The 27,809-nt window shown below is 42.8% G+C and overlaps 2 protein-coding genes across 11 annotated transcripts in view; both read left to right on the top strand.

Annotated features, from left to right (window-relative positions):
* FANCC (FA complementation group C) overlaps positions 1-25,844 on the top strand; it is a 156,769-nt gene extending 130,925 nt beyond the window's left edge. For 9 of the 10 annotated variants that reach the window (XM_073344975.1, XM_073344973.1, XM_073344976.1 and 6 more), the window contains 5 exons: positions 6,484-6,559; positions 7,420-7,501; positions 9,950-10,124; positions 13,203-13,403; positions 25,260-25,844. In XM_073344975.1, coding sequence (XP_073201076.1) covers positions 6,484-6,559; positions 7,420-7,501; positions 9,950-10,124; positions 13,203-13,403; positions 25,260-25,403 — 678 coding nt within the window. In that variant the 3' untranslated portion in view covers positions 25,404-25,844. The remainder of the gene's footprint in view (positions 1-6,483; positions 6,560-7,419; positions 7,502-9,949; positions 10,125-13,202; positions 13,404-25,259) is intronic. The other variant, XM_073344981.1, reaches the window with a different exon arrangement.
* On the top strand, positions 1,170-3,436 carry LOC140911609 (uncharacterized). The gene is made up of 2 exons (XM_073344984.1): positions 1,170-1,808; positions 2,398-3,436. The coding sequence occupies exons 1-2, from the start codon at positions 1,259-1,261 to the stop codon at positions 2,661-2,663; spliced, it is 816 nt and encodes a 271-aa protein (XP_073201085.1). The 5' UTR covers positions 1,170-1,258; the 3' UTR covers positions 2,664-3,436.
* Positions 25,845-27,809: the final 1,965 nt, after the last annotated feature.

Raw genomic sequence — 27,809 nt, forward strand, 5'->3', positions numbered from 1 at the left:
CCCCCCAGTATAATGGCTGGCCACAATCACAGTCCCTTCTAATATCCTTATAGATCACTTAGAATGGGTGAGAAAGGGCATGGCATAGCTGGGGAGTGTAGAGGAGTGCTGTTTAGGGGAGGTAGCAGTGCATATGTTCCCCTTGGGTTGTTGGGAGCTTGTTTGTAGATCAAACTGATTTACCCCATGTTTGTAAATCAGGCCACTTATGTAGATGCCTAAATGAGGACTTAGGAACCTGTTGTTAGGCACCCTTGTTGAAAGGCTTGGCCCTGAGGTCACTGGAGAGATGAACCCATGTGTTATGTTCAAATAAAGCTGTTTAAAAGTTTCTAACAATGTTCAGATCAGACTTAGGGCTGTCTGAGCGACATTAGTTTTGGACATTTAAACTTTGAACCTGTGTTTTTGGAGAAAGCTAAACTTCTCTCTTGTTGTCTGTTCCCCCTCCTTCCCCCCCCCACACAGTAAGTGAGTGTTTCAACAGTAACATCAAGTTAACAACCATTTTTCGCCTGGGAATGTTCATTAAATGTATGTCTGATTTTTCTTTTTAATCATTAGTTGAACAAATATCTTTTTGTATAAAAACTAAACTTTGACTTTCAATTGTACTTTTATGTCAACTATTAGATCCAGACACATCTAAACTTGTTTTTCCCTAATGTTGCCTTGTTTAGCTATTTTGATGCCTTGTATAAAGAGTGATGTAGAAATTGCTTACAACAAATTGGTTTTCCTGCATTCATGGGTGGAGACAAAAAAGAAAAACTCATTAAAGTGACGGGAAAGAATATCATTACATGTATTTATAAAATGCACATCACCATGGTATCTGAGTATACATGACAAAATCCAAGTAAAATGAGCGTGGTAGTCTAAGCCCTGGTCTACACTAGGACTTTAGGTCGAATTTAGCAGCGTTAAATCGATGTAAACCTGCACCCGTCCACACGATGAAGCCCTTTATTTCGACTTAAAGGGCTCTTAAAATCGATTTCCATACTCCACCCCTGACAAGTGGATTAAATCGGCCTTGCCGGCTCGAATTTGGGATACTGTGGACGCAATTAGATGGTATTGGCCTCCAGGAGCTATCCCAGAGTGCTCCATTGTGACTGCTCTGGACAGCACTCTCAACTCAGATGCACTGGCCAGGTAGACAGGAAAAGAACCGTGAACTTTTGAATCTCATTTCCTGTTTGGCCAGCGTGGCAAGCTGCAGGTGACCTTGCAGAGCTCATCAGCAGAGGTGACCATGATGGAGTCCCAGAATCACAAAAGAGCTCCAGCATGGACCGAACGGGAGGTATGGGATCTAATCGCTGTTTGCGGAGAGGAATCCGTGCTATCAGAACTCCGTTGCAGTTTTCAAAATGCCAAAACCGTTGTCAAAATCTCCCAGGGCATGAAGGACAGAGGCCATAACAGGGACCCGAAGCAGTGCCGCGTGAAACTGAAGGAGCTGAGGCAAGCCTACCAGAAAACCAGAGAGGCGAACGGCCGCTCCGGGTCAGAGCCCCAAACATGCCGCTTCTATGATGAGCTGCATGCCATTTTAGGGGGTTCAGCCACCACTACCCCAGCCGCGTTGTTTGACTCCTTCAATGGAGATGGAGGCAACACGGAAGCAGGTTTTGGAGACGAAGAAGATGATGATGAGGTTGTAGATAATTCACAGCAAGCAAGCGGAAAAACCGGTTTTCCCGACAGCCAGGAACTGTTTCTCACCCTGGACCTGGAGCCAGTACCCCCTGAACCCACCCAAGGCTGCTTCCTGGACCCGGCAGGCGGAGAAGGGACCTCCGGTGAGTGTACCTTTTAAAATACTATACATGGTTTAAAAGCAAGCATGTGAAAGGATTACTTTGCCCTGGCATTCGCGGTTCTCCTGGATGTACTCCCAAAGCCTTTGCAAAAGGTTTCTGGGGAGGGCAGCCTTATTGCCTCCTTCATGGTAGGACACTTTACCACTCCAGGCCAGTAATACGTACTCGGGAATCATTGTACAACAAAGCATTGCAGTGTGTGTTTGCTGGCGTTCAAACAACATCCGTTCTTTATCTCTCTGTGTTATCCTCAGGAGAGTGAGATATAATTCATGGTCACCTGGTTGAAATAGAGTGCTTTTCTTCAGGGGACACTCAGAGGAGCCCATTCCTGCTGGGCTGTTTGCCTGTGGCTAAACAGAAATGTTCCCCACTGTTAGCCACGGGGAGGGGGGAGAGTTGAGGGGGTAGCCACGCGGTGGGGGGAGGCAAAATGCGACCTTGTAACGAAAGCACATGTGTTACGTACGTAATGTTAACAGCAAGGTTTACCCTGAAAGAGTGTAGCCACTGTTTTATAAAATGTGTCTCTTTAAATACCGCTGTCCCTTTTTTTTTTCTCCACCAGCTGCATGTGTTTCAATGATCACAGGATCTTCTCCTTCCCAAAGGCTAGTGAAGATTAGAAAGAAAAAAAAACGCACTCAAGATGAAATGTTCTCCGAGCTCATGCTGTCCTCCCACACTGACAGAGCACAGACGAATGCGTGGAGGCAAATAATGTCAGAGTGCAGGAAAGCACAAAATGACCGGGAGGAGAGGTGGCGGGCTGAAGACAGGTTGAAGCTCAAATGTGGCGGCAGCGTGATGAGAGGAGGCAGGATTCAATGCTGAGGCTGCTGGAGGACCAACCCAGTATGCTCCAGTGTATGGTTGGGCTGCAGCAAAGGCAGCTGGAGCACAGACTGCCACTACAGCCCCTGTGTAACCAACTGCCCTCCTCCCCAAGTTCCATAGCCTCCACACCCAGACGCCCAAGAACGCGGTGGGGGGACCACCGGCCAACCAGCCACTCCGCCACAGAGGATTGCCCAAAAAAAGAAGGCTGTCATTCAATAAATTTTAAAGTTGTAAACTTTTAAAGTGCTGTGCTTAAAGTGCTGTGTGGCATTTTCCTTCCCTCCTCCACCACCCCTCCTGGGCTACCTTGGTAGTCATCCCCCTATTTGTGTGATGAATGAATAAAGAATGCATGAATGTGAAGCAACAATGACTTTATTGCCTCTGCAAGCGGTGATCGAAGGGAGGAGGGGAGGGTGGTTAGCTTACAGGGAAGTAGAGTGAACCAAGGGGCGGGGGGTTTCATCAAGGAGAAACAAAGAGAACTTTCACACCGTAGCCTGCCAGTCATGAAACTGGTTTTCAAAGCTTCTCTGATGCGTACCGCGCCCTCCTGTGCTCTTCTAACCGCCCTGGTGTCTGGCTGCGCGTAACCAGCAGCCAGGCGATTTGCCTCAACCTCCCACCCCGCCATAAACGTCTCCCCCTTACTCTCACAGGTATTGTGGAGCACACAGCAAGCAGTAATAACAGTGGGAATATTGGTTTCGCTGAGGTCTAAGCGAGTCAGTAAACTGCACCAGCGCGCCTTTAAACATCCAAATGCACATTCTACCACCATTCCGCACTTGCTCAGCCTGTAGTTGAACAGCTCCTGACTACTGTCCAGGCTGCCTGTGTACGGCTTCATGAGCCATGGCATTAAGGGGTAGGCTGGGTCCCCAAGGATACATATAGGCAGTTCAACATCCCCAACATCTTCTGGTTTGGGAATAAAGTCCCATCCTGCAGCTTTTGAAACAGACCAGAGTTCCTGAAGATGCGAGCGTCATGTACCTTTCCCAGCCATCCCACGTTGATGTTGGTGAAATGTCCCTTGTGATCCACCAGAGCTTGCAGCACTATTGAAAAGTACCCCTTGCGGTTTATGTACTCGCCGGCTTGGCGCTCCGGTGCCAAGATAGGGATATGGGTTCCGTCTATGGCCCCACCACAGTTAGGAAATCCCATTGCAGCAAAGCCATCCACTGTGACCTGCACATTTCCCAGGGTCACTGCCCTTGATATCAGCAGATCTTTGATTGCGTGGGCTACTTGCATCACAGCAGCCCCAACAGTAGATTTGCCCACTCCAAATTGATTCCCAACTGACCGGTAGTTGTCTAGCGTTGCAAGCTTCCATAGGGCTATCGCCACTCGCTTCTCAACTGTGAGGGCTGCTCTCATCTTGGTATTCATGCGCTTCGGGGCAGGGGAAAGCAAGTCACAAAGTTCCATGAAAGTGCCCTTATGCATGCGAAAGTTTCTCAGCCACTGGGAATCATCCCAGACCTGCAACACTATGCGGTCCCACCAGTCTGTGCTTGTTTCCCGAGCCCAGAATGGGCGTTTCACAGCATGAACCTGCCCCATTAGCACCATGATGCATGCATTGGCAGGGCCCATGCTTTCAGAGAAATCTGTGTCCATGACCTGATCACTCACGTGACCGCGCTGACGTCACCTCCTCGCCCAGTATCGCTTTGCCAGCTTCTGGTGCTGCATATACTGCTGGATAATGTGTGTGGTGTTTAATGTGCTCCTAATTGCCAAAGTGAGCTGAGCGGCCTCCGTGCTTGCCTTGGTATGGCGTCCGCACAGAAAAAAGGCGCGGAACGATTGTCTGCCGTTGCTCTGACGGAGGGAGGGGCGACTGACGACATGGCTTACAGGGTTGGCTTACAGGAGCTAAAATCAACAAAGGGGGTGGCTTTACATCAAGGAGTATTTCAGGCAGGACTTCACGGAGGGTTCCAATAAGAAATGGTGCACCTAAGTTATTGTTCTTATTGGAACAAGGAGGTTAGTCTGGCCTCTGATTGATACATAGCTAGATTTACCTCGCTGCACCTTCTCTGTGGGTGACTGCAGTGTGACCTAGAGGAATGAGTCCCCTAGACTGGGAGGAGGCAAATGAGTACAAAACAAATCTGGTCTATTTCTTGTTTTGATCCACTCCATCTATCTTTTACATCTTTGGCTGGCAGCAGACGGTGCAGAAGGACTACATGCCATCCACATCTCATGACTGCTCGGCAGAAGATGGTGCAGTAGGACCGCTAGCCATCCTCATCTCTTGCCTGCCTGGCAGAAGATGATGCAATAGGACTGCTAGCAATCCGTGTCGCCTGCCTGCTCACCATAAGACGGTTCAATAGGACTGATTGCAGGACTAAAGAGAATGATCTGGTCAAGTCACTCCAAATTTAGTCCCTGCGTCCATGTCTGCCCAGGCGCTCATGGCCGATGTGGCCAGGAGCACCTCGGACATGACGATGACGGCTACGTCGTACTGTACCGTCTGCTGCCACAAGGGCAATGGGTTGCTGCTACTGTGTAGCAATGCAGTACCGTGTCTGCGAGCACCCAGGAGACATATGGTGACGGTTACCTGAGCAGGCTCCATGCTTGCCGTGGTATGGCGTCTGCACAGGTAACTCAGGACAATAGGCGCGAAACGATTGTCTGCCCTTGCTTTCACGGAGGGACGGAGGGAACAGGGGCCTGACGATATGTACCCAGAACCACCTGCGACAATGTTTTAGCCCCATCAGGCATTGGGATCTCAACCCAGAATTCCAATGGACAGCGGAGACTGCGGGAACTGTGGGATAGCTACCCACAGTGCAACACTCTGGAAGTCGACTCTAGTCTCGGTACTATGGAAGCACTCTGCCGAGTTAATGCACTTAATGTACTTAGAGCACTTTCTGTGGGGACACACACACTTGAATATATAAAACCGATTTCTAAAAAACTGACTTCTATAAATTCGACCTTATTCTGTAGTGTAGACATACCCTAAGCACAGTCCTCATTGGATAGAGTTCGGAATTACAGACCTGTCATAAACAATGAGGAGTCTGGTGGCACCTTAAAGATTAACAGATTTATTTGGGCATAAGCTTTTGTGGGTAAAAAAACAGTGGGTAAAAAAACCTCCTTGTTTTTGTGAATATAGACTAACACAGCTACCCTCTGATACTTAGATCTGTCATGTAATTTGGCATAATATGCTGTCTGTGTTCAAGAGCTGGTGTCGAGACTGAATAGTCCCTTCAGCTAGAGAATGCAGGCTAGAGTTAAGGTAGCTAGTGGGATAACTCACTGCATTGTCCTAAGTATACCGAACAGGTGCTTGTAAAATAAAATAGTTTGGGTTCCACTGCTGCTAGTCCCTTAATTTTCACAAATAATAACAAAATATTTGTTTACTTTTTGAATTATGCATCTGTTGGAATTAAATTACATTAGTCAGTTACTCTTTCTGGTTCTTATACATTAGAACAAAATTGCTTTTTGTATTCACAAACACTGTATGGGAACATTTAGATTTAAACTCCCACCATCCCCAAAAGCCTGTTTTCACTGAGGTAAAATAATTCCAGTAACATAAATAACTAGGTTTTGTAAGCCTCCTTCCCTCTTTTCTATTCCCTCCTTCTTCATACAAAATCTTAAATGTTAGGTCTAAAACTAATTAAACACTCTTTATGCCAGACAGCACCATTATTGTATGTGGTTATTACATTAGGTGAACCTATAATATCTTTAGGTTTTATATTCTCAGAAGCTGACCACAAAGCTCTTTTAAAATATTGACTTTTTGTTTTAGCATAAATTTCCCCTGAAGGCCTACTTTCCTCATCATCAGCAGCATCTTGTGATAGCCTTACTCAAACATCCTTTTGGTAAGTTCTGCCTTGAATTGTTTTGCAGCATTAACAGAATCTGCATTTTCATTTATTTTTCTGCACAATAGATAACCTCAAAAATAATGCACAAGGGTTACCTTAATTCTGAGAGCTTGACTTTGCCACTTTTGTAATGCTCTTTTAACGTAGGTTTTTGTGTAACTTTTATATACAATGGCGTAGATTTAAACAAAATTAAAACCAAATAAGAGTAATAGAAGAAAGGCAAATTATTTTCAATATAATAAAGCCAATGCTAGGAATTAAAAAACAGTTATCAAGCACTGGAAAGGTATTCAATGTTCATGTCTTGTAAGCCCAATAATGATCACTGTGAAAACGCCCATAAGACGTGTTAATGCATTGTGTTGCCTTTTTCCTCTCTAAAATCTGGAAATCTGATTTCAGTTAAGTCACAAATGAAAATAAGTTTGGTCTCCATTGTCTCTCATTTATGCATATCAGAAAACTAATGTTTCATGTGAAGCAGTTTTGCATGATTGGCAATTTCTGCTAAGGACAGGGGCAGTTGACTGGGATAACAGAAATACTAGATTAGTATTGATGAGAAACTATATATATATATGTTTGTTTGTGTGTGTATGCATGCGTGTGTGTGTACACACACTTATGCCTAATTTGATGAATAGCCTGAACTTTAGTTCTGTATTTTGCAACTGAACTTTTGTCCTAAAAAAATAATTTATTATGGATATGGTTGAAAACTATGGGAAAGTTTAAAAATGAGAAGCAATTACTGAAGACTGAATCATATGTCCAGCAAGTTCTAGTTCTAGCTTGATACCACACCAAATATTGTTTCATTAGGTACAACATTTCTTCTCATTGTTTTCCAGATTTGCCAGCTACACTCTGGTCTCAGCACCTGAAATACATTACTGACATGCTTAAAGCAATAATAGAAGATAAAAGCATTAGGTAAATAAAAATACTTAGACTATCCCTCATCATTTCTACCTGTTCTTCTATTACTTTGTGAAAAGTCATGTGGTTCATAATCTTGGTTCATTAATGCTTAGTTCTCTTTAGTTGCCATTTTCTTATTAGTTCCCAAATTCAACCTCTGTTTTAAGGATAGGAAAATAGGATATCCTAGGATATAAGGAGGCCTGCTAAACTATTAACCTGATTTTTCAGAGGTCTCAAGTGCCCACAGTTCAAGTCAATGAGCACTTCAGAAAATCAGGCCTTATAGTTACTCTGTGATAGGCTCCACTCACCGCAAGGTGTACCTCCTTCTAGCCACTCTGGGGATTAGTTCCTTCCAGATCTGAGGCCCCCTTCTGCTGCATGCTGCACACTCTGTTGCTGCTCTCCCTCTCTGAAACTCAGGATGCTCCTTCTTCCTGACTTGGCCCTCCAGCCAGGTCCCTGTGTGTGTTTCCTTAGGTTAGTGGCTGGTCCCAACCACTACTAATAAGGGTTCTTCCATTTGGCTTATCAGCAGCACCCAGGCTATTTACAAAGAAGTTTGCAATAGTAGCAGCAGAGGCCTGTTGCAATGGCTCCGTTGTCATCCATATCTAGATGACTTGCTCCTGACAGGAAGGTCCTGTCTAGAAGTTTTGACATTGACATCATTGCTGCTCCATCACCTAATGGCCCTGGGAATTGGTATAAACATGGAATAGTCTATCCTAAATCTGACACAAACTATAGAATTCATAGGAGCGACTATAGACTAGGTCAGGGCAAGTGCTGTGTGGTAAATGTGCCAGGAAGACAGTATGTACACAATAGTGATTATTCTCCCTTGATGTGGTTGAAAGACTCCAAGCGTATATTCATGGAAGTTCCCCTCTGCCTGCCCATACCTGAGAAGAAGCTAGTTACGGATGCCTCCCAACGGGACTGGGGAGCCCATATGGATGACTCACAGGACAAGGCACCTGGATCCCTCGAGAGACCAGAATGCAAATAAATCTCCTGGAGCTGAGAGCTGTCTGGGAAGCCTACAAGTGTTCACACCACTCATGATTCCGACACATCCTAGTAATGTCCAACAACATATCAACCACGCTCTATATTAACTAACAGAGCTAAATCCATCCTTCTGTGCATGGAAACAGTTAATTTATGGAACTTGTGTATCCAACACCACTGTAATCCTAAGACCCCCTCAGTGCCAACTGGCAAAGGGTTCACTGTTCTGTAACAGCAACTCCTATTAAGCCTGAAAAACTTACTACACCTAATATTCTGCTTTCATGGTTTTATCCATAAATAGTATCTTGTAAGGTATCAAATAAAAACTGGTGACATATAAGCATTATGAGATGTATGTATAGATGATATTTAAGAATTTGCGTTGAAAGTTGTATGTATGTATGTATTGAAAAATATATTTCAGAATCTGCATCCCAGGCAGGGTTGACTATCAAGTTTTTCCTAGAAAAAGGACTGTTGGTTTACCTGTCTACCTAGGTTCATTTATAAATGAAGCATTGTAAGTCAATACAATGGAAACCGCCTTTACAGAGGAGAATAATTCTGACTCTGGGAATAAAGACAATGAACTCTGGAAAATATAAGGAAAAGCAAAAGGACGTTTTGTTACCCGTTTCACTGAGAAACCTCCTGGGCGGGAGGTGTGGGGGGGAATGATTCATGAGTGTTGTGGATCCTAGTTTGACTGAAAACCAGCACACTTTGCAGGAAAAGATCAGCTGAGAGACTGTTTTAGACAAATGTTTGTAGCCTGTTAAAAGTAAGTCTTGTTCTAGTAGAAGCCTGTTATACTTTTGTTTTATTTGTAACCTGTTATTGTCCTTGCTCACTATCTCTTAAATCTCTACATTTGTTCATAAACGTTTATTATAAATAGTTTACAGTGCTGTGTTGTTATATTGGAGCTGATATACAGTTGACTCAAACAAGTTGGTGTATATGTACTATTCCTGGTAATTATTATGTGTGTTTAGTGACAGAGGCTGGAGGCTACAGGGTGGATGCTTTTGAGGAGTTCTGAGGTACACCTAATGTTTTACTTGAAAAGCAAAGTAGCAGCGGGTAGAGCCCAGAAGAGAGTGCTGAAGGGTTGGTAGTGTCAGGGAGCTGTCACCCACCTTCCACAACAAAGACTCCCTCTCACTGAGTCAGGGGGGTAACACAGTTGACTTACAGTCCTGGCACCTCAAGAAAGTGTCAAAGCCACATTACCGTGTCAGCAGTATAGCCCTCAGCTTTTCACAGTTCATGGGTGGACAACATCAGCAGGCCCTTTAGCACTGACCACAAGTGGGAACTGCACAATTCCTTACTAAACAGCATCTTCACCTAATGGGGAAGCCCTGCTGGGAACCTTTTTGCATCCCACAAGATCATGAATAGCCAGCAAAACTGAAATGTATTTTGATTCTTTTGCAGATCTTACGCTGACCTCTTTGAGAGCTGGTTTTTGTTTGTTCGTTTTGGAGAATGGGCTGATATCGCTGTAGAGCAGTTGCTGAAGTCTGAAGATGAATCCTCAGATACTTTTCTGTGGCTGCTTGCATTTTACTACAGTCCACACAATGATAAAGAGAAGAGGACTCAAATTGTGGTGGGTGGTGTAGCCATGGCTGAGAGTATTTAGCCAATTGTATACCTGAAAATTGAGGCATTTATGTGGGAAAGTGGCTGGGGTTTGCAGGGTCCTCCTGGAATTGTAAAATTCTGCAGTAGAGGGGATCCAAGATAATTTTTGTGGCTCTTTCAACTGTGAACATTTGGAAACTGGGTTTGTCAAGTGTACTGAAGGCCAGAATGCCTTTATTTACTTTTTTTCTGAAAAATATGACTGTATCAAATCAGCTTGATTGGTACACCTGTAACTGTTCCTTTTGAATCTGTGTGTGGCAGGATTTCAGAGCTCCTGTGACATAGTCTTGTAAGACTGCCGTGCTTTAAAAGTGAGAGAACTAATAAAAACAGTGCAGCATTTTTCATTCACATTCAGCAGCAGTGAATCTGAATTAACATTATCTATCTAATTTGATTTCTGTTGCACCTGTCATCATAGAATCTAGGCAGTGATCTGAGGATGTAATTCAGTCTTTCTTATATTAGCTTGTGTCATGGCTACTTAGTTTTGTTTTAAACACTAAAGGTCTGGTTCTCTGTTCCACTCAGCATAGGAACAGAGGGGAGAAGGACAAAGGCGGGGCTTATGCTAGCTTTGCATTTCCCTATTCTGGACCCAGCATGGGACCTATTGGATGCCCTGAGTAAGTTAAAGCAGCCTAAGAACTGCACTAATTTAGCCGTAGCTACCTATGACTATAGGGACTATTGCAGTAGGCGGGAATCGTTGGAGTACAGCTGCATTCTGACCACACACCCTATCCTTACATACAGACTGTGTGGGCATGTGTGGTGTAGAGCTGTTATCCCAGTTCTACCCAACCCAGGGAATCCTCCTTTGTCACAGATATTACCCAGCGTTTAAATTTTGCGTCATATGGCCCCAAAGAGGAAGTAGCACAATGCACGATCAGGTCTTGAGCAAATAGTATTTTCTTGGTGTTAGTTAAAACCTCAAGTTATCTCACACAATTAAAATTCTCTGTGTTTCTGAAAAGGATCTTGGACATTTTGTTTGTGGGATATCAGAAGACACTATTTAACTAATAACTGGTTAAATATACTTGGGAAAATAGTGTTTATTTTACTTTGAATAATATAAGAAGGTGTGCTCAAGTGTCACAGTTAGGATAATTGATACTTCCATTATAAATGTTTGTTTTTAAAGGTTTATACTTCAGCATAAAAAAATCCCTTATGAATGGGAGGAAGGTGCTAACTTTTTAAATAATCAAACTTGGCATACTTCTGTAGAAAAAGATAATGGTGTCTCTGTAAATACAATGAAAGCAATACTGAATTAGGATGCAAGTCCTTTGGATATGGATATTGCACCTGATCTCAATGGAAGACATTGTCTCTTTCCAAAGTTTTTTATGAATTTCTCTTGAAAATACCAGTCTGATGATAGGAAAAAATCACTTTGTTTGAGACAAATTGGTTTAACCCATTTGTTAGTTTTCTTTTGTGGCAGGGAGTGGTGGGGAAAGGACAGTACTCCATATGCATAGAGGGATCCCTTTGTCTATTGTTTCCTTCCCCCTTTCTTAGTGCTTCTTGCTGTTGTTCCAGTTTCATTAAAGTCCTGATCGCTCCTCAGAAGTGCACTTTAGAGTTGTAGTTTCTTCACACCACCTTGTTCCTAACTTGCCACTGCTCAGTCAAAATATCTCATCCTCCCTCACCCCCCTGCCACCCTCTTTTCTCTAGTCCTAGCACAGGGGAATGAGAACACAGAGAAAAAAGAATGTGAAGACTGATAGGTACGGGAGCCTGTAGTCATTTCAGCAGAGAGGAGGAAGAAGAGGATTTTGTAGCACCTGGTTATGTGAAAGAGAGACTGAAACACTGCAACCAGACACACATTAACAGATGCAGCACTAGGTGGAAGCTGAAATCATAACATCTGCTTTGAATATCATGGAGTAGTGGGGCACGATTTAAAATCCAAAATATTTTTACCATTAAAGAGGTTTAGATATATTGTAGCCACTCTTCCTTATTGATTCAGCTTAGGAGTGGTTGAATGGGGGAATCAGTGCAGGTGTAGTGAAATGGGAAGGAGTAAGATTCAGGTGCCCTTGTTTGGAGGCAATCCAATCTCAATGGAACAATAACATTTCATTATGTCTCATAAACTTTTATTGTGGTCTCATTAGTGCCATGTAGCATCCCTAGTGTAACCTGGGACAGACTTCAATGAGAAATTACCTTTCGAGAAAAGCAAACTCTTTCAAGCTAGCATATATAGAAATGTTAATGTGAAAAAATCAGTAAGTGCTAGGAAACAAATAGCGAAAACTAAAAGGAACTCAAGAACACTTGTGGGGCTGGTGTCCTACTTCCCTGAGTCCTAGGTGGTATGTTTTGCTTTTGTCCTTATGTTTCCTGTTTTTTATGTAATGAACAGTATTATTACAATGAAATATGTTTTTAATAGCTGCTTATGATGAACTAACAACTTCTATTATGTAGACACCAAAATCGTCATTCTCTGTTTTGACAATACATTTATATTGGCTGCTCCAAGAGGCAAACAAAATAAACATGTTGCAAGTAATACAGGAAGAAGCCAAAACCCGTTGTTCTTATCAGAACGTTTTATCAGTTGAGGTCAGATTGCATGGGGGTTTAATTGATTTGTAGCTGCAATATTGAAGTGAGCCTTCAAGGAGCCTTCTGTTCTTTTTCCCACAATGTAAAAATCTGACTGCATTCTACTGAGGGATTTTCTCCATTTCCTTTCATGACAAAAAAGGTCAAAACTTGGCTCGATGCCTTGGCTGCTTAGTTTGCAAGACCAAAGAAAGTAAAGAATTTTCCATTTTGTCCATTTATGTTTGTGTGAACCAGCGTAAGCAAAATGTGCCTCCCCCTTCCTTCCCTGTTCTCTACAGTGCCTCTTAAACTCAAGCTCTTGACATATTTTTACGATTTCTTCCAAGGATTCAGATGTCTGTTAGTGAACAAATCTCAAAAAAACCAACAACAAAAAAACTCCATAAACACAATTTTTATTCTTCTCCGATCCTTTATCTTTTGAAATTGTTCCTTACAGGTAGAAGCTCGAGCAGTGTATGATCGTTTGATGATGCTCTTCAGCTGTACAACCCTCTCTATCACAGATCTGCAGGCTGCAGCTAGCACTAAAACAGATAAAAGGCAACCTTGCACCAAACACCTTGTCAGGCATCTTCTTCTTAGTTTTCTGCTCTTTTCTTCGGGTGGACACAAGATTGCCCAAGAGTTTATTTCGCATGTAAGTGTTTCCATGTTTTTCAACAAGCTTTTTCTTTTGTATTATTCACATGTTGAAAATTTCTCCTTCTTACGAAAAAGCTGATCACAGAGAATTAAAGAAAATCATGCTAACCTAAATAAGAACAGCTAAAATATCCTCTTCCTTGACAGTGCTTCCACAGGGTCCCATTGGAGAAGTCATTGCCTATAGAGCCACAGAAATGTTTTGAGTAGTAGCTAACAGTACAGGGGTGTATGTAGTTCCCTCACACCTTACATTCTATAGATTTAGACCATGTTTACCCTACCACTTATGTCGGCAAAACTTATGTTGCTCAGGGGTGTGAAAAAATACACCCCTGAACGACCTAAGTTTCGCTGGAATAAAGTGGTAGTGTGTACAGCACTATGTCGCCAGGAGAGCTTCTCCCACTGACATAGCTGCCACCACTCATTGTGGGCGGTTTAATTATGTCAACAGGAGAGCTCTCTCTCCCTTCAGCGTGGATCAGCTACATGAAAGATCTTACAGCGGCACAGCTGCATCAGTTCAGCTGTGTTGCTGTAGCTCTCTAGTATACGCATAGCCTAAGAGTGTATACGCTTTGCCCTCCCAGGCATCAATCACTTCCCACTCTGTTTAGCAGCTGGAGTGGTTATGGAACCATCCACTGCCCATTTTCCTGTAATTAGTGTTAGCACTGAATAGGTGGAGGGAATTGGCATTTTAGGGAGACCAGAGAGGAGGATGTTTTAGAAGCTGAGATAAGATATAATGAGACCCTGAATGAAAGAGTTAGCTATGGGGATGGAAAGAAAAGAACGTGTGGTGAAGATGTTGAGGAGGGAAAAGTGACAGAATCTGGCTGTGACTTGCTAGTTGGGGGCAAAAGACAGGGAGGAATTGCAGGCATGAGTGATGGGGTGGGGTAATAATGGTGTCAATAGCCATAGAGAATGGAGGAAGTAGAGAAGATTTGGGAGAGAAGATAATATGGCTAAGACTCAACTCCTTTGGTGAAATCTTGGCTCCACTGAAGTCAATGGGAGCTTTACTCTTCGAGCGATTGTCCATGTGGGTACCATTTCTGATTACATGTGCCACAGTGCATATGAGATCAGATTCTTTTGGCCAGCAGTGTCCCTTGCGTCTGTGTCCTGGATGCCCTTCGGCCCCCCATCCCCTCCAAAGACATAAAGGGCAGAGTGGGCCTAACTGTCCTTCAGTTTCTTCTAACCACCTGTGGCTGCGAGATGGAACATTTGGTAGTGTATCTTGCCCACTGTGTGATTTAAATCTCTTTATATAAATAATCAGTATATTAGTTTAGGTAAGAGAGTTAGTTTTCTGATTATTTTTATACCCACAGGCTTAAAAAAAGATTTATTAGTGTTAGGGACTTCTTCGGTACCAGAAACTAGGCCTCTGTGGCTGAAGTAATGTTCCAGGGTTCAAAGCTTGCTCCTTTTTGTGAAGCACTTATTATGCTGAACAATGGACACTTGACATGGCCTCAATTTGTCATTCCTTTTTTAGAAGAACTCAGAAAGTGAGAGAGTTTTCCATAAACTCTTCTTTCCGGATCATTCAATGAGTGTCCTCCAATCCGGAGGGAAAAGGCTCTCTACCAAATCTGAACAGACTTAATTCCTGGTGAGGTGATTTCCCGCGTTCCTGTAAACTGTGGCTCAATTTTGAGCTCTTTGGCTCACTAGACATAGGAGGCAACAACTTCTGAGACAGGCAGAGCAGCTAAATCCTCCTCCAGAGCCAAGATGTAGGTGACTCACTTCACTGCCTATGAAAATGAGACGCATGTGACCAGGTGTTAGACTTGTCTTAAGCTCTACTTTGGAATTGGATTAACCAAAACTGCACAAAGGCACTCTCAGTGCGAAATAAGAGTGTCCACACGGAGTTTGTGTGAAATAGTTATTTCACTTTAAATTCACACACTAGTTCTTTTGCCCTAACTTCCCTGTGAATTACCTGCGTAGACAAGCCCTTAGAGTTGGTCAACAAAGGCGTACAGTTCCAAGCGCTTCCTACCCCTGCCTTCCTATCCCATCCCTCTTTAGGGACCATTCTCATGAGACATTGTTGAAACAGCAGGTGGACTCCCTTCTGCAATGTAGAGCAGTGGGGGAGGTGCCTTTAGAGTTCACGGGCAAGAGGTTCTACTCCCATTATTTTCTAGTCTGAAAAAGAAAGGGAGTTGATGCCCTGTCTTGGACCTTCAATGCTTGGATTACTTTCATTCATTGCTTCAGGTTTTCAGGATGATAACTTCAGCCTCTATAATCAAGACTGTTTTGTGACTCTCAACCTTCAGGATGCCTATTTTCACCTGTCCATATATCCAGCTCACAAGAAATACCTTAGATTCTTAGTATGAGAGATTTGCTACCAGTATTGTGTCCCACCCTTCGGGCTTTCTGTAGCACTGAGGGTTTCCACCAAGTGTAGCTGGCTGTTGTGGCAGCTTACATGAGATGGCAAGGTATCCAGGTTTACATACCTCTAACTTGACGATTGGTTTATCCGAGGGAAATCACCTCACCAGACAACCAGCTCAATCCATGTAATCCAAAGGCCATTTGCTACTCTGGCCCTCAAAATAAGCAGAGAAAAATCTAGTTTTGCTCCAATTCAAAGCATAGAGTTCATAGGAGCCATGTTAGATTCAAGGTCATTGAAGGCTTATCACCTATAAAAAATATTTCAAACTTTATTGAACCTTGTCAACCACCAACAGGCTTACCCAAAGACACAAGCAAGAATGTGTTTCACTCTTCTGGGTCATATGACTTCCTGGACTTAGATGATGTAGTTCCAATATAAACTAAATTGGGCACTAGTTAGACTCTCAGGCATCATATTGTAGCTGATGACTTCTTACTACAGGAGAAGGAGACACCAAGGAAGAGGAAATGCAGAGCCATGATACTAAGCTGAGACAACTCCTAAACAAGTGCCAGGAGTGGAATAGTAGGCTGAATGCAGGTAAGATGAAGCTGAGGAGAACGGAGGTCCCCTAAATCAGACATCTGTTGACTTGAGGGAATCTGGCCAGACCTTGGAAAACTATGAGCTATTGAGGAAATGCCAAGACCAAAGGATTTGAAGGGAATCTAGCAATTTATAGGAATAGCCAGCTATCTTTCCAGATTCTGCACACACCTATCAGAAGCCTGTGAGAGCCTTTGAGACCGTTAAACCCAGTGATGCAGCATACAGATAGTTAGAGACCCAAGAACAGGCATTTTTTTTTAAAAGTAAAGAAATGATAAGTGATGCATCAGTCCTATAATACTACAAATCTGTGGAGCATCTAGAGCTACAGTATGATGCCTCAGAAGGAGGCCTAGGAGCAACACTAATGCAATGCCCATAGCTTTTGCTACTGAGGCCCTACCAGACACAGAAAGTGGATATGTTCAGATAAAAAAGGAACTACACGTTGTGCTCTGTGGAATGGAATGATTCCTTCAGGTTACTTGTTGGCACAAGATGGACATGCAGTCTGATTATATTAGAAAGCATCATGAAGAACCCACAGCTGAGTGCACCCAAGCAGCTACAATGCATGTTACAGGAACTTCAGCTCTATGACATGAAGATAATGATCTGCCCAGGAAAGTCACGAGTGGTGGCAGGTACACTGAGCAGTGGGCATACCTTTCAGAGTACTACACACAGAGAGTGTATCAACATGCTACAGAACCTTTCCATCTCTGATAGAGGTTCCAGACAATCCAACGGAGCACTGACCAGGATGGGGTGCTACAGGCAGTAACACAATTCATAGTTCAGGGATAGCTAGATCAAAGAGAGCAAGTGCCATAGAAGGTGACCCCCTACTGCTATGTGAGGGATGAGTTATGTCTGCAAGATGAGGTCGAGGCCAAGACAAGGGCTTAGAAAGAGCCTCTGCAGCTACCAGATGGCCTAATGTAGAAGAAACAATGTTTAAGAGCAATACAGAGGACCAATAGGATACCACCTAACAGAAAGGAGGCAGAAACAGAGTGTGGAACCAAGTCCCCTATCAACAGGGATAATTTAAACAAGAAATAGAGTATTTTGAAAACCAGCACACTTGAAGGAATATTATGTCTAAAACGCTGCCACAGACTGGTAAAGACCATCTCCCTAGGGTGGGCTATGCGTTAGCAAGTCAGCAAATGCTTGCACAAAAGATATAACAACAAATGTTTAAAAGGAAAAATGTAACAACCTACCTAGAACTGAGAGGGAGGGAGCACAGGTTGCAGGCGGGAAGAATTTGGAGGACATACCAGAAAGCCAGTCTGTGTGCCTATGGCTGGAATGCTAGCTGGAGTTGCAGAACCTCTGTAAATAGTTCTGTTGATAAAGACCCAATTTTGTTTGTAAGAGTCCTCTTATGAAACAAAGACCTTTCAGGAACACCCTAAGGGTGAGGCTATCACTTTTCAAAGACTATTGTATTTAACTAGATAAGATCCTGCTACAAGTTAGCCAGGTTTGCTCCACCTGTGTGCATTACAGGCCATTCCAGCTGGGCTCAGGCAGCCTTTTACTTCCTGAAGAGGCATCCCTATTACACCCCTTTTGCAAAAGGAAATCATGCTTCACCAGTATATTAGAATTCTTTGAGGGACTCAGCAAAAGTGATCCAGTTGATATAGTAAAAAGAAAAGGAGTACTTGTGGCACCTTAGAGACTAACAAATTTATTTGAGCATAAGCTTTTGTGAGCTACAGCTCACTTCATCGGATGAATTCAGTGGATAATACAGTGGGGAGATTTATATACACAGAGAACATGAAACAATGGGTGTTACCATACACACTGTAACGAGAGTGATCAGGTAAGGTGAGCTATTATCAGCAAGAGAGCCGGGGGAAAAAACCTTTTGTAGTGATAATCAAGTTGGGCCATTTCCAGCAGTTGACAAGAAATGTGTGAGGAACTGGGAGGGGAGAGGGGGCATAAACATGGGGAAATAGTTTTACTTTGTGTAATGACACATCCACTCCCAGTCTTCATTCAAGCCTAAGTTAATTGTATCCAGTTTGCAAATTAATTCCAATTCAGCAGTCTCTCATTGGAGTCTTTTTTGAAGTTTTTTTGTTGAAGAATTGCCACTTTTAGGTCTGTAATCGAGTGACCAAAGAGATTGAAGTGTTCTCCGACTGGTTTTTGAATGTTATAATTCTTGGCGTCTGATTTGTGTCCATTTATTCTTTTATGTAGAGACTGTCCAGTTTGGCCAATGTACACGGCAGAGGGGCATTGCTGGCACATGATGGCATATATCACATTGGTAGATGTGCAGGTGAACGAGCCTCTGATAGCATGGCTGATGTGATTAGGCGCTATGAGGGTGTCTCCTGAATAGATATGTGGACACAGTTGGCAAGGGGCTTTGTTGCAAGGATAGGTTCCTAGGTTAGTGGTTCTGTTTTGTGGTGTCTGGTTGCTGGTGAGTATTTGCTCCAGGTTGGGGGCTGTCTGTAAGCCAGGACTGGCCTGTCTCCCAAGATCTGTGAGAATGATGGGTCATCCTTCAGGATAGGTTGTAGATCCTTGATGATGCGTTGGAGAGGTTTTAGTTGGGGGCCGAAGGTGATGGCTAGTGGCGTTCTGTTATTTTCTTTGTTGGGCCTGTCCTGTAAGTAGGTAACTTCTGGGTACTCTTCTGGCTCTGTCAATCTGTTTCTTCACTTCAGCAGGTGGGTATTGTAGTTGTAAGAACGCTTGATAGAGATCTTGTAGGTGTTTGTCTCTGTCTGAGGGGTTGGAGCAAATGCGGTTGTACCGTAGAGCTTGGCTGTAGACAATGGATCATGTGGTGTGGTCTGGATGAAAGCTGGATGCATGTAGGTAAGTATAGCAGTCAGTAGGTTTTTGGTAAAGGGTGGTGTTTATGTGACCATCGCTTATTAGCACCGTAGTGTCCAGGAAGTGGATCTCTTGTGTGGACTGGTCCAGGCTGAGGTTGCTGGTGGGATGGAAATTGTTGAAATCATGGTGGAATCAAGATGTCATCAATGTAGCGCTCTCCTGCTGGTAATAGCTCACCTTACCTGATCTCTCTCGTTACAGTGTGTACGGGAACATCCATTGTTACATGTTCTCTGTGTATATAAAATCTCCCGCCACTGTATTTTTTACTGCATACATCTGATGAAGTGAGCTGTAGTTCACGAAAGCTTATGCTCAAATAAATTTGTTAGTCTCTAAGGTGCCACAAATACTCCTTTTGTTTTTGCGGATACAGACTAACACAGCTGCTACTCTGAAACCAGTTGATATAGTGTACTTGACTTTCAGAAAGCCTTTGACTAGGGTTTCTTTTCCATGGGTCCAGATGATGAAGATGTCATCAATGTAGCACAAGTAGAGTTGGGGCATTAGGGCACGAGAGCTGAGGAAGAGTTGTTCAGAGTCAGCCATAAAAATGTTGGCATACTGTGGGGCCATGCGGATACCCATAGCAGTGCCGCTGATTTGAAGGTATACATTGTCCCCAGATGTGAAATAGTTATGGGTGAGGACAAAGTCACAAAGTTCAGCCACCAGGTTTGCCGTGACATTATTGGGGATACTGTTCCTGATTGCTTGCAGTCCATCTTTGTGTGGAATGTTGGTGTAGAGGGCTCCTACATCCATAGTGGCCAGGATGGTGTTTTCAGGAAGATCACCGATGGATTGTAGTTTCCTCAGGAAGTCAGTGGTACTCGAAGATAGCTGGGAGTGCTGGTAGCGTAGGGCCTGAGGAGGGAGTCTACATAGCCAGACAATCCTGCTGTCAGGATGCCAATACCTGAGATGATGGGGCGTCCAGGATTTCCAGGTTTATGGATCTTGGGTAGCAGATAGAATACCCCTGGTCGGGGTTCTAGGGGTGTGTCTGTGTGGATTTGTTCTTGTGCTTTTTCAGGGAGTTTCTTGAGCAAATGGTGTAGTTTCTTTTGTTAACCCTCAGTGGGATCAGAGGGTAATGGCTGGGTGGGTTAAGGGAACCACTGTTGTGGCCCCTTGTGGCATGTAGTAGTTTAGATAGTTTAGTGTCCTTTTTCTTTTGTAGAGAAGCAAAGTGTGTGTTGTAAATGGCTTGTCTAGCTTTTGTAAAGTCCAGCCACAAGGAAGTTTGTGTGGAAGGTTGTTTTTTTATGAGAGTATCCAGTTTTGAGAGCTCATTCTCAATCTTTCCCTGTTTGATGTAGAGGATGTTGATCAGGTGGTTCCATAGTTTCTTTGAGAGTGTGTGGCACAAGCTGTCACCATAGTCTGTGTGGTATGAAGATTGTAATGGATTTTTTACCTTCAGTCCTTTTGGTATGATGTCCATCTGTTTGCATTTGAAAAGGAAGATGATGTCTGTCTGTATCTGTATGAGTTTTTCATGAAGTTGATAAATTTCCACTCCATGCGGCTAAATTCAGTGCCTTGCATAATGACAGGTTTCAGAGTAGCAGCCGTGTTAGTCTGTATCCGCAAAAAGAAAAGGAGTACTTGTGGCACCTTAGAGACTAACAAATTTATTTGAGCATAAGCTTTCATGAGCTACAGCTTACTTCATCAGATGCATTCAGTGGAAAATACAGTGGGGGGAGACTTATATACACGGAGAACATGGAATAATGGGTGTTACCATACACACTGTAACGAGAGTGATCAGGTAAGGTGAGCTATCACCAGCAGGAGAGCAGGGCGGAAAAAACCTTTTGTAGTGATAATCAAGGTGGGCCATTTCCAGCAGTTGACAAGAACGTGTGAGGAACAGTAGGGGCGGGGGCGGGAAATAAACATGGGGAAATAGTTTTACTTTGTGTAATGACACATCCACTCCCAGTCTTTATTCAAGCCTAAGTTAATTGTATCCAGTTTGCAAATTAATTCCAATTCGGCAGTCTCTCGTTGGAGTCTGTTTTTGAAGTTTTTTTTGTTGAAGAGTTTGATGGTGGGATGGAAATTGTTGACATCATGGTGGAATTCCTCAAGGGCCAGTTGGAGAACACTTCAATCTCTTTGGTCACTCGATTACAGACCTTGATTATCACCTTGATTATCATTACAAAGGTTTTTCCCCCCCGCTCTCCTGCTGGTAATAGCTCACCTTACCTGATCTCTCTCATTACAGTGTGTACGGGAACACCCATTGTTACATGTTCTCTGTGTATATAAAATCTCCCGCCACTGTATTTTTTACTGCATGCATCTGATGAAGTGAGCTGTAGTTCACGAAAGCTTATGCTCAAATAAATTTGTTAGTCTCTAAGGTGCCACAAATACTCCTTTTGTTTTTGCGGATACAGACTAACACAGCTGCTACTCTGAAGCCAGTTGATATAGTGTACTTGACTTTCAGAAAGCCTTTGACTAGGTCCCACACCAAACGCTCTTAAGCAAAGTAAACAGTTATGGGATAAGAGGGAAGGGTCCCTTCATGGTTCAGTAAGTGGTTAAAAGATAGGAAATAAAGTAGGAATAAATGGTCAGTTTTCATAGCAGAGAGAGTTGGGTCCCCCAAAGGCCTATACTGGGACTTGTGGTGTTCAACATATTCATAAATGACCTTGAAAAGGGAGTGAACAGTGAGGTGCCAAAATATCCATATGATCAAAATTACTCAAGACAGTTAAGTCCAAAACCGACTCTGAAGAGTTACCCAGTTTTATGAGATCCCTTTGTAAGTGGGCAACAAAATGGCAGATGAAATTCAATGTGGATAAATACAAAGTGATGTACACTGGAAAACATAATCTCAACTATACATACAAAATGATGGGGTCTAAATAAGCTATTGTCACTCAAGAAAGAGATTTTGGAGTCATCGTGGATAGTTCTCTGAAAAATATCTACTCAATTTTCAGTGGCAGTCAAAAAACTAACAGGATGTTAGGAGCCATTTGGAAAAAGATAGAAAATAGAAAGAAAATATCATAATGCCACTATATAAATCCACCGTACATCCACACCTTGAATACTGCATGTGGTTCTGGTTGCCCCATCTCAAAAAAGATATATTAGAATTGGCAAAAGTACAGAGAAAGGCAACAAAAATTATTAGGGGTCTGAACAGCTTCCATATGAGGAGAGATTATAAAGACTAGACTGTTCATCTTAGAAAAGAGACGACTAAGTAGGGATATGATAGAGGTCTATAAAATCATGAATGATGTGGAGAAAGCAAATAAGGAAGTGTTAAGTGTTAAGGAAATTCACATGACAGAAGAACCAAAGGTCACCCAATGAAATTATTAGACAGCAAGTTTAAAACAAACATAAGTACTTCTTCACACAATACACAGTCAACCCATGGAACTCATTGTGGAACTCATGTTGTGAAGGCCAAAAGTATAACTGCATTCAAAAAAGAATTAGATAAATTCAAGGAGGATAGGTCCATCAATGGCAATTAGAAAAGATGCTCTGGGTTTCCCTAACCCTCTAACTGCCAGAAGCTGGGACTGGATGGCAGAAGATGGATTACTTGAAAATTGCCTGTTCTGTTCATTCCCTCTGAAATATCTGGCACTGGCCACTGTTGGAGTCTGGGCTAGGTGCACCATTGGTCTGATCCAGTAATGACCCTTCTTATGTTCTTAGAAATTTGGAGGACGCTACATAGTGATCTGTCCACATGTTCTCCCAAGACTATTTCTTAGTTGAGACTTGCATATTGGATGCTTGCTTTGGTAGAGCTGTCCTGCAATCCTCATTTAAATAGGACTCGTACCATCCACCTCCAAGCCAGGAGGTACTAGTCACCAGTAGTGGGATCTATGTGGACAAATAATTGAAGAAAGAACAGTTACTTATCTTACAGAGATAAGACAGACACTGTAGCATCATTTTGAATTGGAATATTTCACTTTTGGGCATTAATTTTTTTTGACAAAAATATCAGTATGTTCTTTGGCAAAACAAGTTACTTATCTTAAATTAACTGTGGTTCATTGAGATATATTGTCCACATGACTCCCATGACGCACTCTCCTTCCCCATTTGTATGGAGTCTTATAGCTCTGGAATTCTCTATTGGCAAAGGAACTGAGGGACAGTTGGACCCACTCTGCCCTTTATGCCCTTGGATGGAGGACGCATATGAGAACATCCAGGGCATGAGCATGGCCTCAGTGGAAACTGGTGGTCAAAATAATCTGATTGTTGCACACGTGGAAAATGTGTGCACCAGCACAAGGATCCATTCTGAGATCTGCGTTTATATAATCCTACACTTGCAGAAGAATGGACAAGATGACCTAATTCAATTAGTCCTTCCCATTATTAACTAATCTCTTTCTAAATTAGTGTGGAACACAGATATAATAGTCCATATTTAAATACTCCAACTCTTAAGTCCTGTGATTAAATAATATTCATTTCAGCAAGGAGTGCTGGTCACAGTTCTCTATGGAGCCCAGTGGTAGGTAAAAGTTTTGCTACATAGTAATATAAGGTTATCCTTGTATTGGGGACTGAATATACCTTAACAGCATCTTGAGTCCATTTTAACCCAGCAACAGGGGACTTATCTTCAGTTCTGAATTTTGATTCTCATATTGTACAGTCGAAAGACTATCAAGAAAACCCAGTATTCTTTAATTTTTTTTTTCTCTTACGTAGAGTTGTTTGCTGGGAACTGTTAAATAATTGTCATGTTTCACCCCAGAAGTGACTGCATTTCACTGATGGATGAACCAATTTGCAGACATAATAGACACCATGAAGTGCTTTGGGATCCTTTTAAGATTAATACATAAAGTGCTACATAAATGTTAGATTATTATTATATTGTTCTTTAGCTACTACATTTGTTACATATATTTATAGGTCATGTTGTACAATAAGAAGTCAAACCCTCCGATACAAGCAGGCCAGGACTTCACATCATTATTTTGCTTTAGCACTTTGTCTGGAAATTCTTCCTCTCAGTGGAAAAGTACTGTACTCCTTTTATCTTTTATAAGGCCTGTAACACATGAGAAAATTCATTTTGCAGTGAGTGGAACTAGAACATTATTGTTGTTGATTATGCCTTTTAGCTGCTGTTAGTTGGAATAAACAAATATAACATTACTTTCTTTAAGCACTGCTAGGATATGTTAGAAATCTTGGGTGTATTACAGAAAATGACTGTTGATTATTCATTAACATAAAAATGATGTATTTTAAATTTGTTTGGAAGCATACATAACTTTTCATTTGGGTCTGTTTATTTTCCAAGTCTTATGTGCTTTCTTCCCTTTATAGACCAGTGAAACCCTTTAACAGTTAGGCTGCAGCACCTTATTGTGCTATAACAACCCTTTATTGAAAGACTGAAGACAAGATCCATGGTCCTGTTGAACCAGTAGCACAAAAAGAATTTAAAGTTGCCTTAAGGCAACAGCTTAGAATTCCCCTAGTGCAAGGGAGTCCTGAGCTAGCATAGGGGAAGCTATGCCAGCCCCTCCTACATTTTCCCCTCCTGGCATAGGGAACTTTCCAGGATGGGCTGAGGACATATGAGAAGCAGGAGTTGGAACCAGAGTGGGATGCAGAGTGTGGAGCAGCCCTCAGGGATCAGCAGCTGGATGGATGGAATAAAACTCCTCCCTGGTGCACTACGTGCTGGTCTGTTGCACTTTGAGATCTAGTCCCTGGGCTTTATTTCCTTCCTTCCTTTCTTCCTTCCTTTCTCAGAGGGGAATTTATTTTCATGCTTTATGGAATTTAGTTGCTTTTCAGATGACATCAATGACTAAATGGGGGAGGGTTGTGGGGAGTTAGAAGAAAACAACATGTAGCACATAGTACACAGCTATAAATGATTGCACTTGGAGTAATAAATCTAAATTAAATGATTTCCTCTTTTCCTCCATTCTGTTTTTCCTTCAGGTGATTCTGGCAAGCAATACAACCAATGAAGTTTTTGACCTTCTTATACGTACTGCCTACAGATTTAACCAACTTGGATTAAAAAACCAAAGGGCTGTGAAGCTGGTGAATGAACTTCTTCAAGAATTAAGATTTACGGATTAGTTTTGTATTGTTGTCCAAATCAACCCAGTGACTAGACCAGCTAATCAGATCTTTTCTACGGTAAAGTGTGAAAGGGAACTCATTTTTTTTTATTTATATTCCTCTTTCCCCATGTGTGAAAACAGAAAATGTTTGGAAATGTCATTCTGTTAGAATATAGCAGTAATCTTTAAAGATGGTTAAAAATGTTGTTCGTAGTGTTTTATTTTACAAGGGACCTGTGTTATCTAAACACTGTTTATTCACAGCCTCGTTGCCCACATTATGTCCTAGTTGTGGTCTAGATTTTCTGTAAATTCTTAGTCCAAGAAATGCAGCAGTTAGAGGCGGAAACAAAAGCTATAATAATAGGAAGAGGCCTTTCCTTCTGTAAAATAATTACTGATAAATCAAAACTACTGTTTGAATGTTACAAGGAAGAGATGAAGTTCAGAAAAATTATGTTATTTACTAGTCGGTTATTTCTAGCTGTTTGGTAGTAATTTAACAATTTGATCCTGGAATTCTGCTTTGGTGAAAATCTAAGCCTGATCACAAACAAGTGATCATTAATGGTTCCTTCTGAATATGTGCTTCCATGAAATACAATTTCATGAAATTGAAAGACAAATCAACTCCTTAAATTCTTATAAGTGATTTTACAAAATGAAACTCATCTCAGGTTTAGTATATGGCATTCATCAGAAAGTGTATTCTTCAAGGTAATGTTCTCTATGGTTTGTACCACAGTACTTTTAGCAATGTCAAGAATACCGCAGAGAGGATTCGGTGCAGACTGTAAATTGATCTTGCTTTAATGCTGGAGATTCTCTATATCAGGAAGAAATTTTTTACCCCATATTAGTTAAAGGAGGACAAGCACAATATAGGGTTAAGGAAAGTTGTTTCAGATTTAAAGGGAAAATTTTCAGAGGACCACATAATGGGTGCACCTGTAAATTCCCACATTTCTGTATACAGACAGGTACACAGTGAAGTAAAGTACACAAATTGCTATTTGCCTGTAATGACAGGGGTATAAGGAGGGATTGTAGCCCATCCACTGTGCCATCTTTTGAAAATGATCCAAAAGTTTGTGAAACTATTATACCTACCATTATCTGGAAGAAAAAAAAATGTGGGTAGCATCTGGTGAAGGAGGGTGCTACTATATTCAGTCCTTTGTTGTCATATGTTGTCTAGTTTCAAAATCTGTACTTTATGTGCAGTGTGTGTTTATATTTGTGTGTGTGTGCACATGTGCTGCAGTTAACCTGATTATCACAGTTTTGTGAGTATCATGTTTCTTCCATAGCAGAACTAAAACTGTTCACCTAGTATCCTGTTGCTCTAGATGGAGTAGGGAGGTTTGCTGAAATACAGTTTAGGAATTTCTTACATTAATACCTATGGTAAATCATAAAAGAAAGAGTTACAGAGGTTACAAAGGGTATGTAAGACTAGAACATAAGCCTGCCTATATTAGATCGACCTACAGCCACTGCAGTAATTACTGTGGTGGTGCATGTCCACACTACCCTCCTTGGGTCGGTGGTGCACATCCTCACCAGGAACACTTCCACTGACCTAAGAGGGACAGTGTGGGGAGCTGAAAGCCCAGTCTCTCAGCTTCACTGGCAGCTCCTCAGGTCCCCAATGGGCTGTCATCCCCCTCTGCTCCCCATTCCCTACCAGGAGCAGGGGGGAAGCCACCCGAGGCTTCTCACCTCACTTGGAGTGTGGGGGAAGCCGCCCAGGGCGTCTTGCCTCCCTGTTCCCCACCGGGAGTCGGCAGGAAGCCGCCCAGGGTTTCTAAGCCCTGGAGAGCAGGGTCCAGCTGCCCTGGCTTCTCAACCCTGTTCCCTAAAAGGTGCCAGGCTGCCTGGCTCCCAGTGGCGGAGCAGGAGGCAACCAGGCTTCTCGCCCCGGCTCCCAGCTGGGAGCAAGGTCCAGCCACTCTGCACTCCAAGAGAGCGGGGGCACAGCTGGGCTCTAGCTGCCCGGCTTTCTTTTCAATTTCAGGGCTTCTGCCATGAAATTGACAAGACAGCCAACAATCCATGTAAGGAACGCAGTGTCTACACAGACACTGTGTCACCCTAACTACACTGACATAAGTCTTACGCCTCTCTCATCGACCTAACTGTATCGTGTAGACCAGCCTCTCTTGTCGACTTAACGGTATAGTGTAGACCAGAGGTGGGCAAACTATGGCCCCCGGGCCACAACCGGCCTGCGGGACCCTCTTGCCCGGCCCCTGAGCTCCTGGCCCGGGAGGCTAGTCCCTGGCCCCTCCCCTACTGTTCCCCCTCCCCCGCAGCCTCAGTGCACTGCACCGCCGGCGCCATGCTCTGGGCAGCTAGGCAGCGAAGTTGCAGAGCTGTGGCCTGAGCCAGTGCTCTGGGCGGCATGGCTGTAGCACCACCA

Source organism: Lepidochelys kempii, chromosome 5 (assembly GCF_965140265.1).
Source record: "Lepidochelys kempii isolate rLepKem1 chromosome 5, rLepKem1.hap2, whole genome shotgun sequence".
Taxonomy (NCBI): domain Eukaryota; kingdom Metazoa; phylum Chordata; order Testudines; family Cheloniidae; genus Lepidochelys; species Lepidochelys kempii.

Coding starts and splice junctions, on each gene's coding strand:
- LOC140911609 (XM_073344984.1), top strand. CDS start 1,259: ATGATGGAGTCCCAGAATCACAAAAGAGCTCCAGCATGGACCGAACGG. Junction 1,809..2,397: donor AGGCGGAGAAGGGACCTCCG/GTGAGTGTACCT, acceptor TTTCTCCACCAG/CTGCATGTGTTTCAATGATC.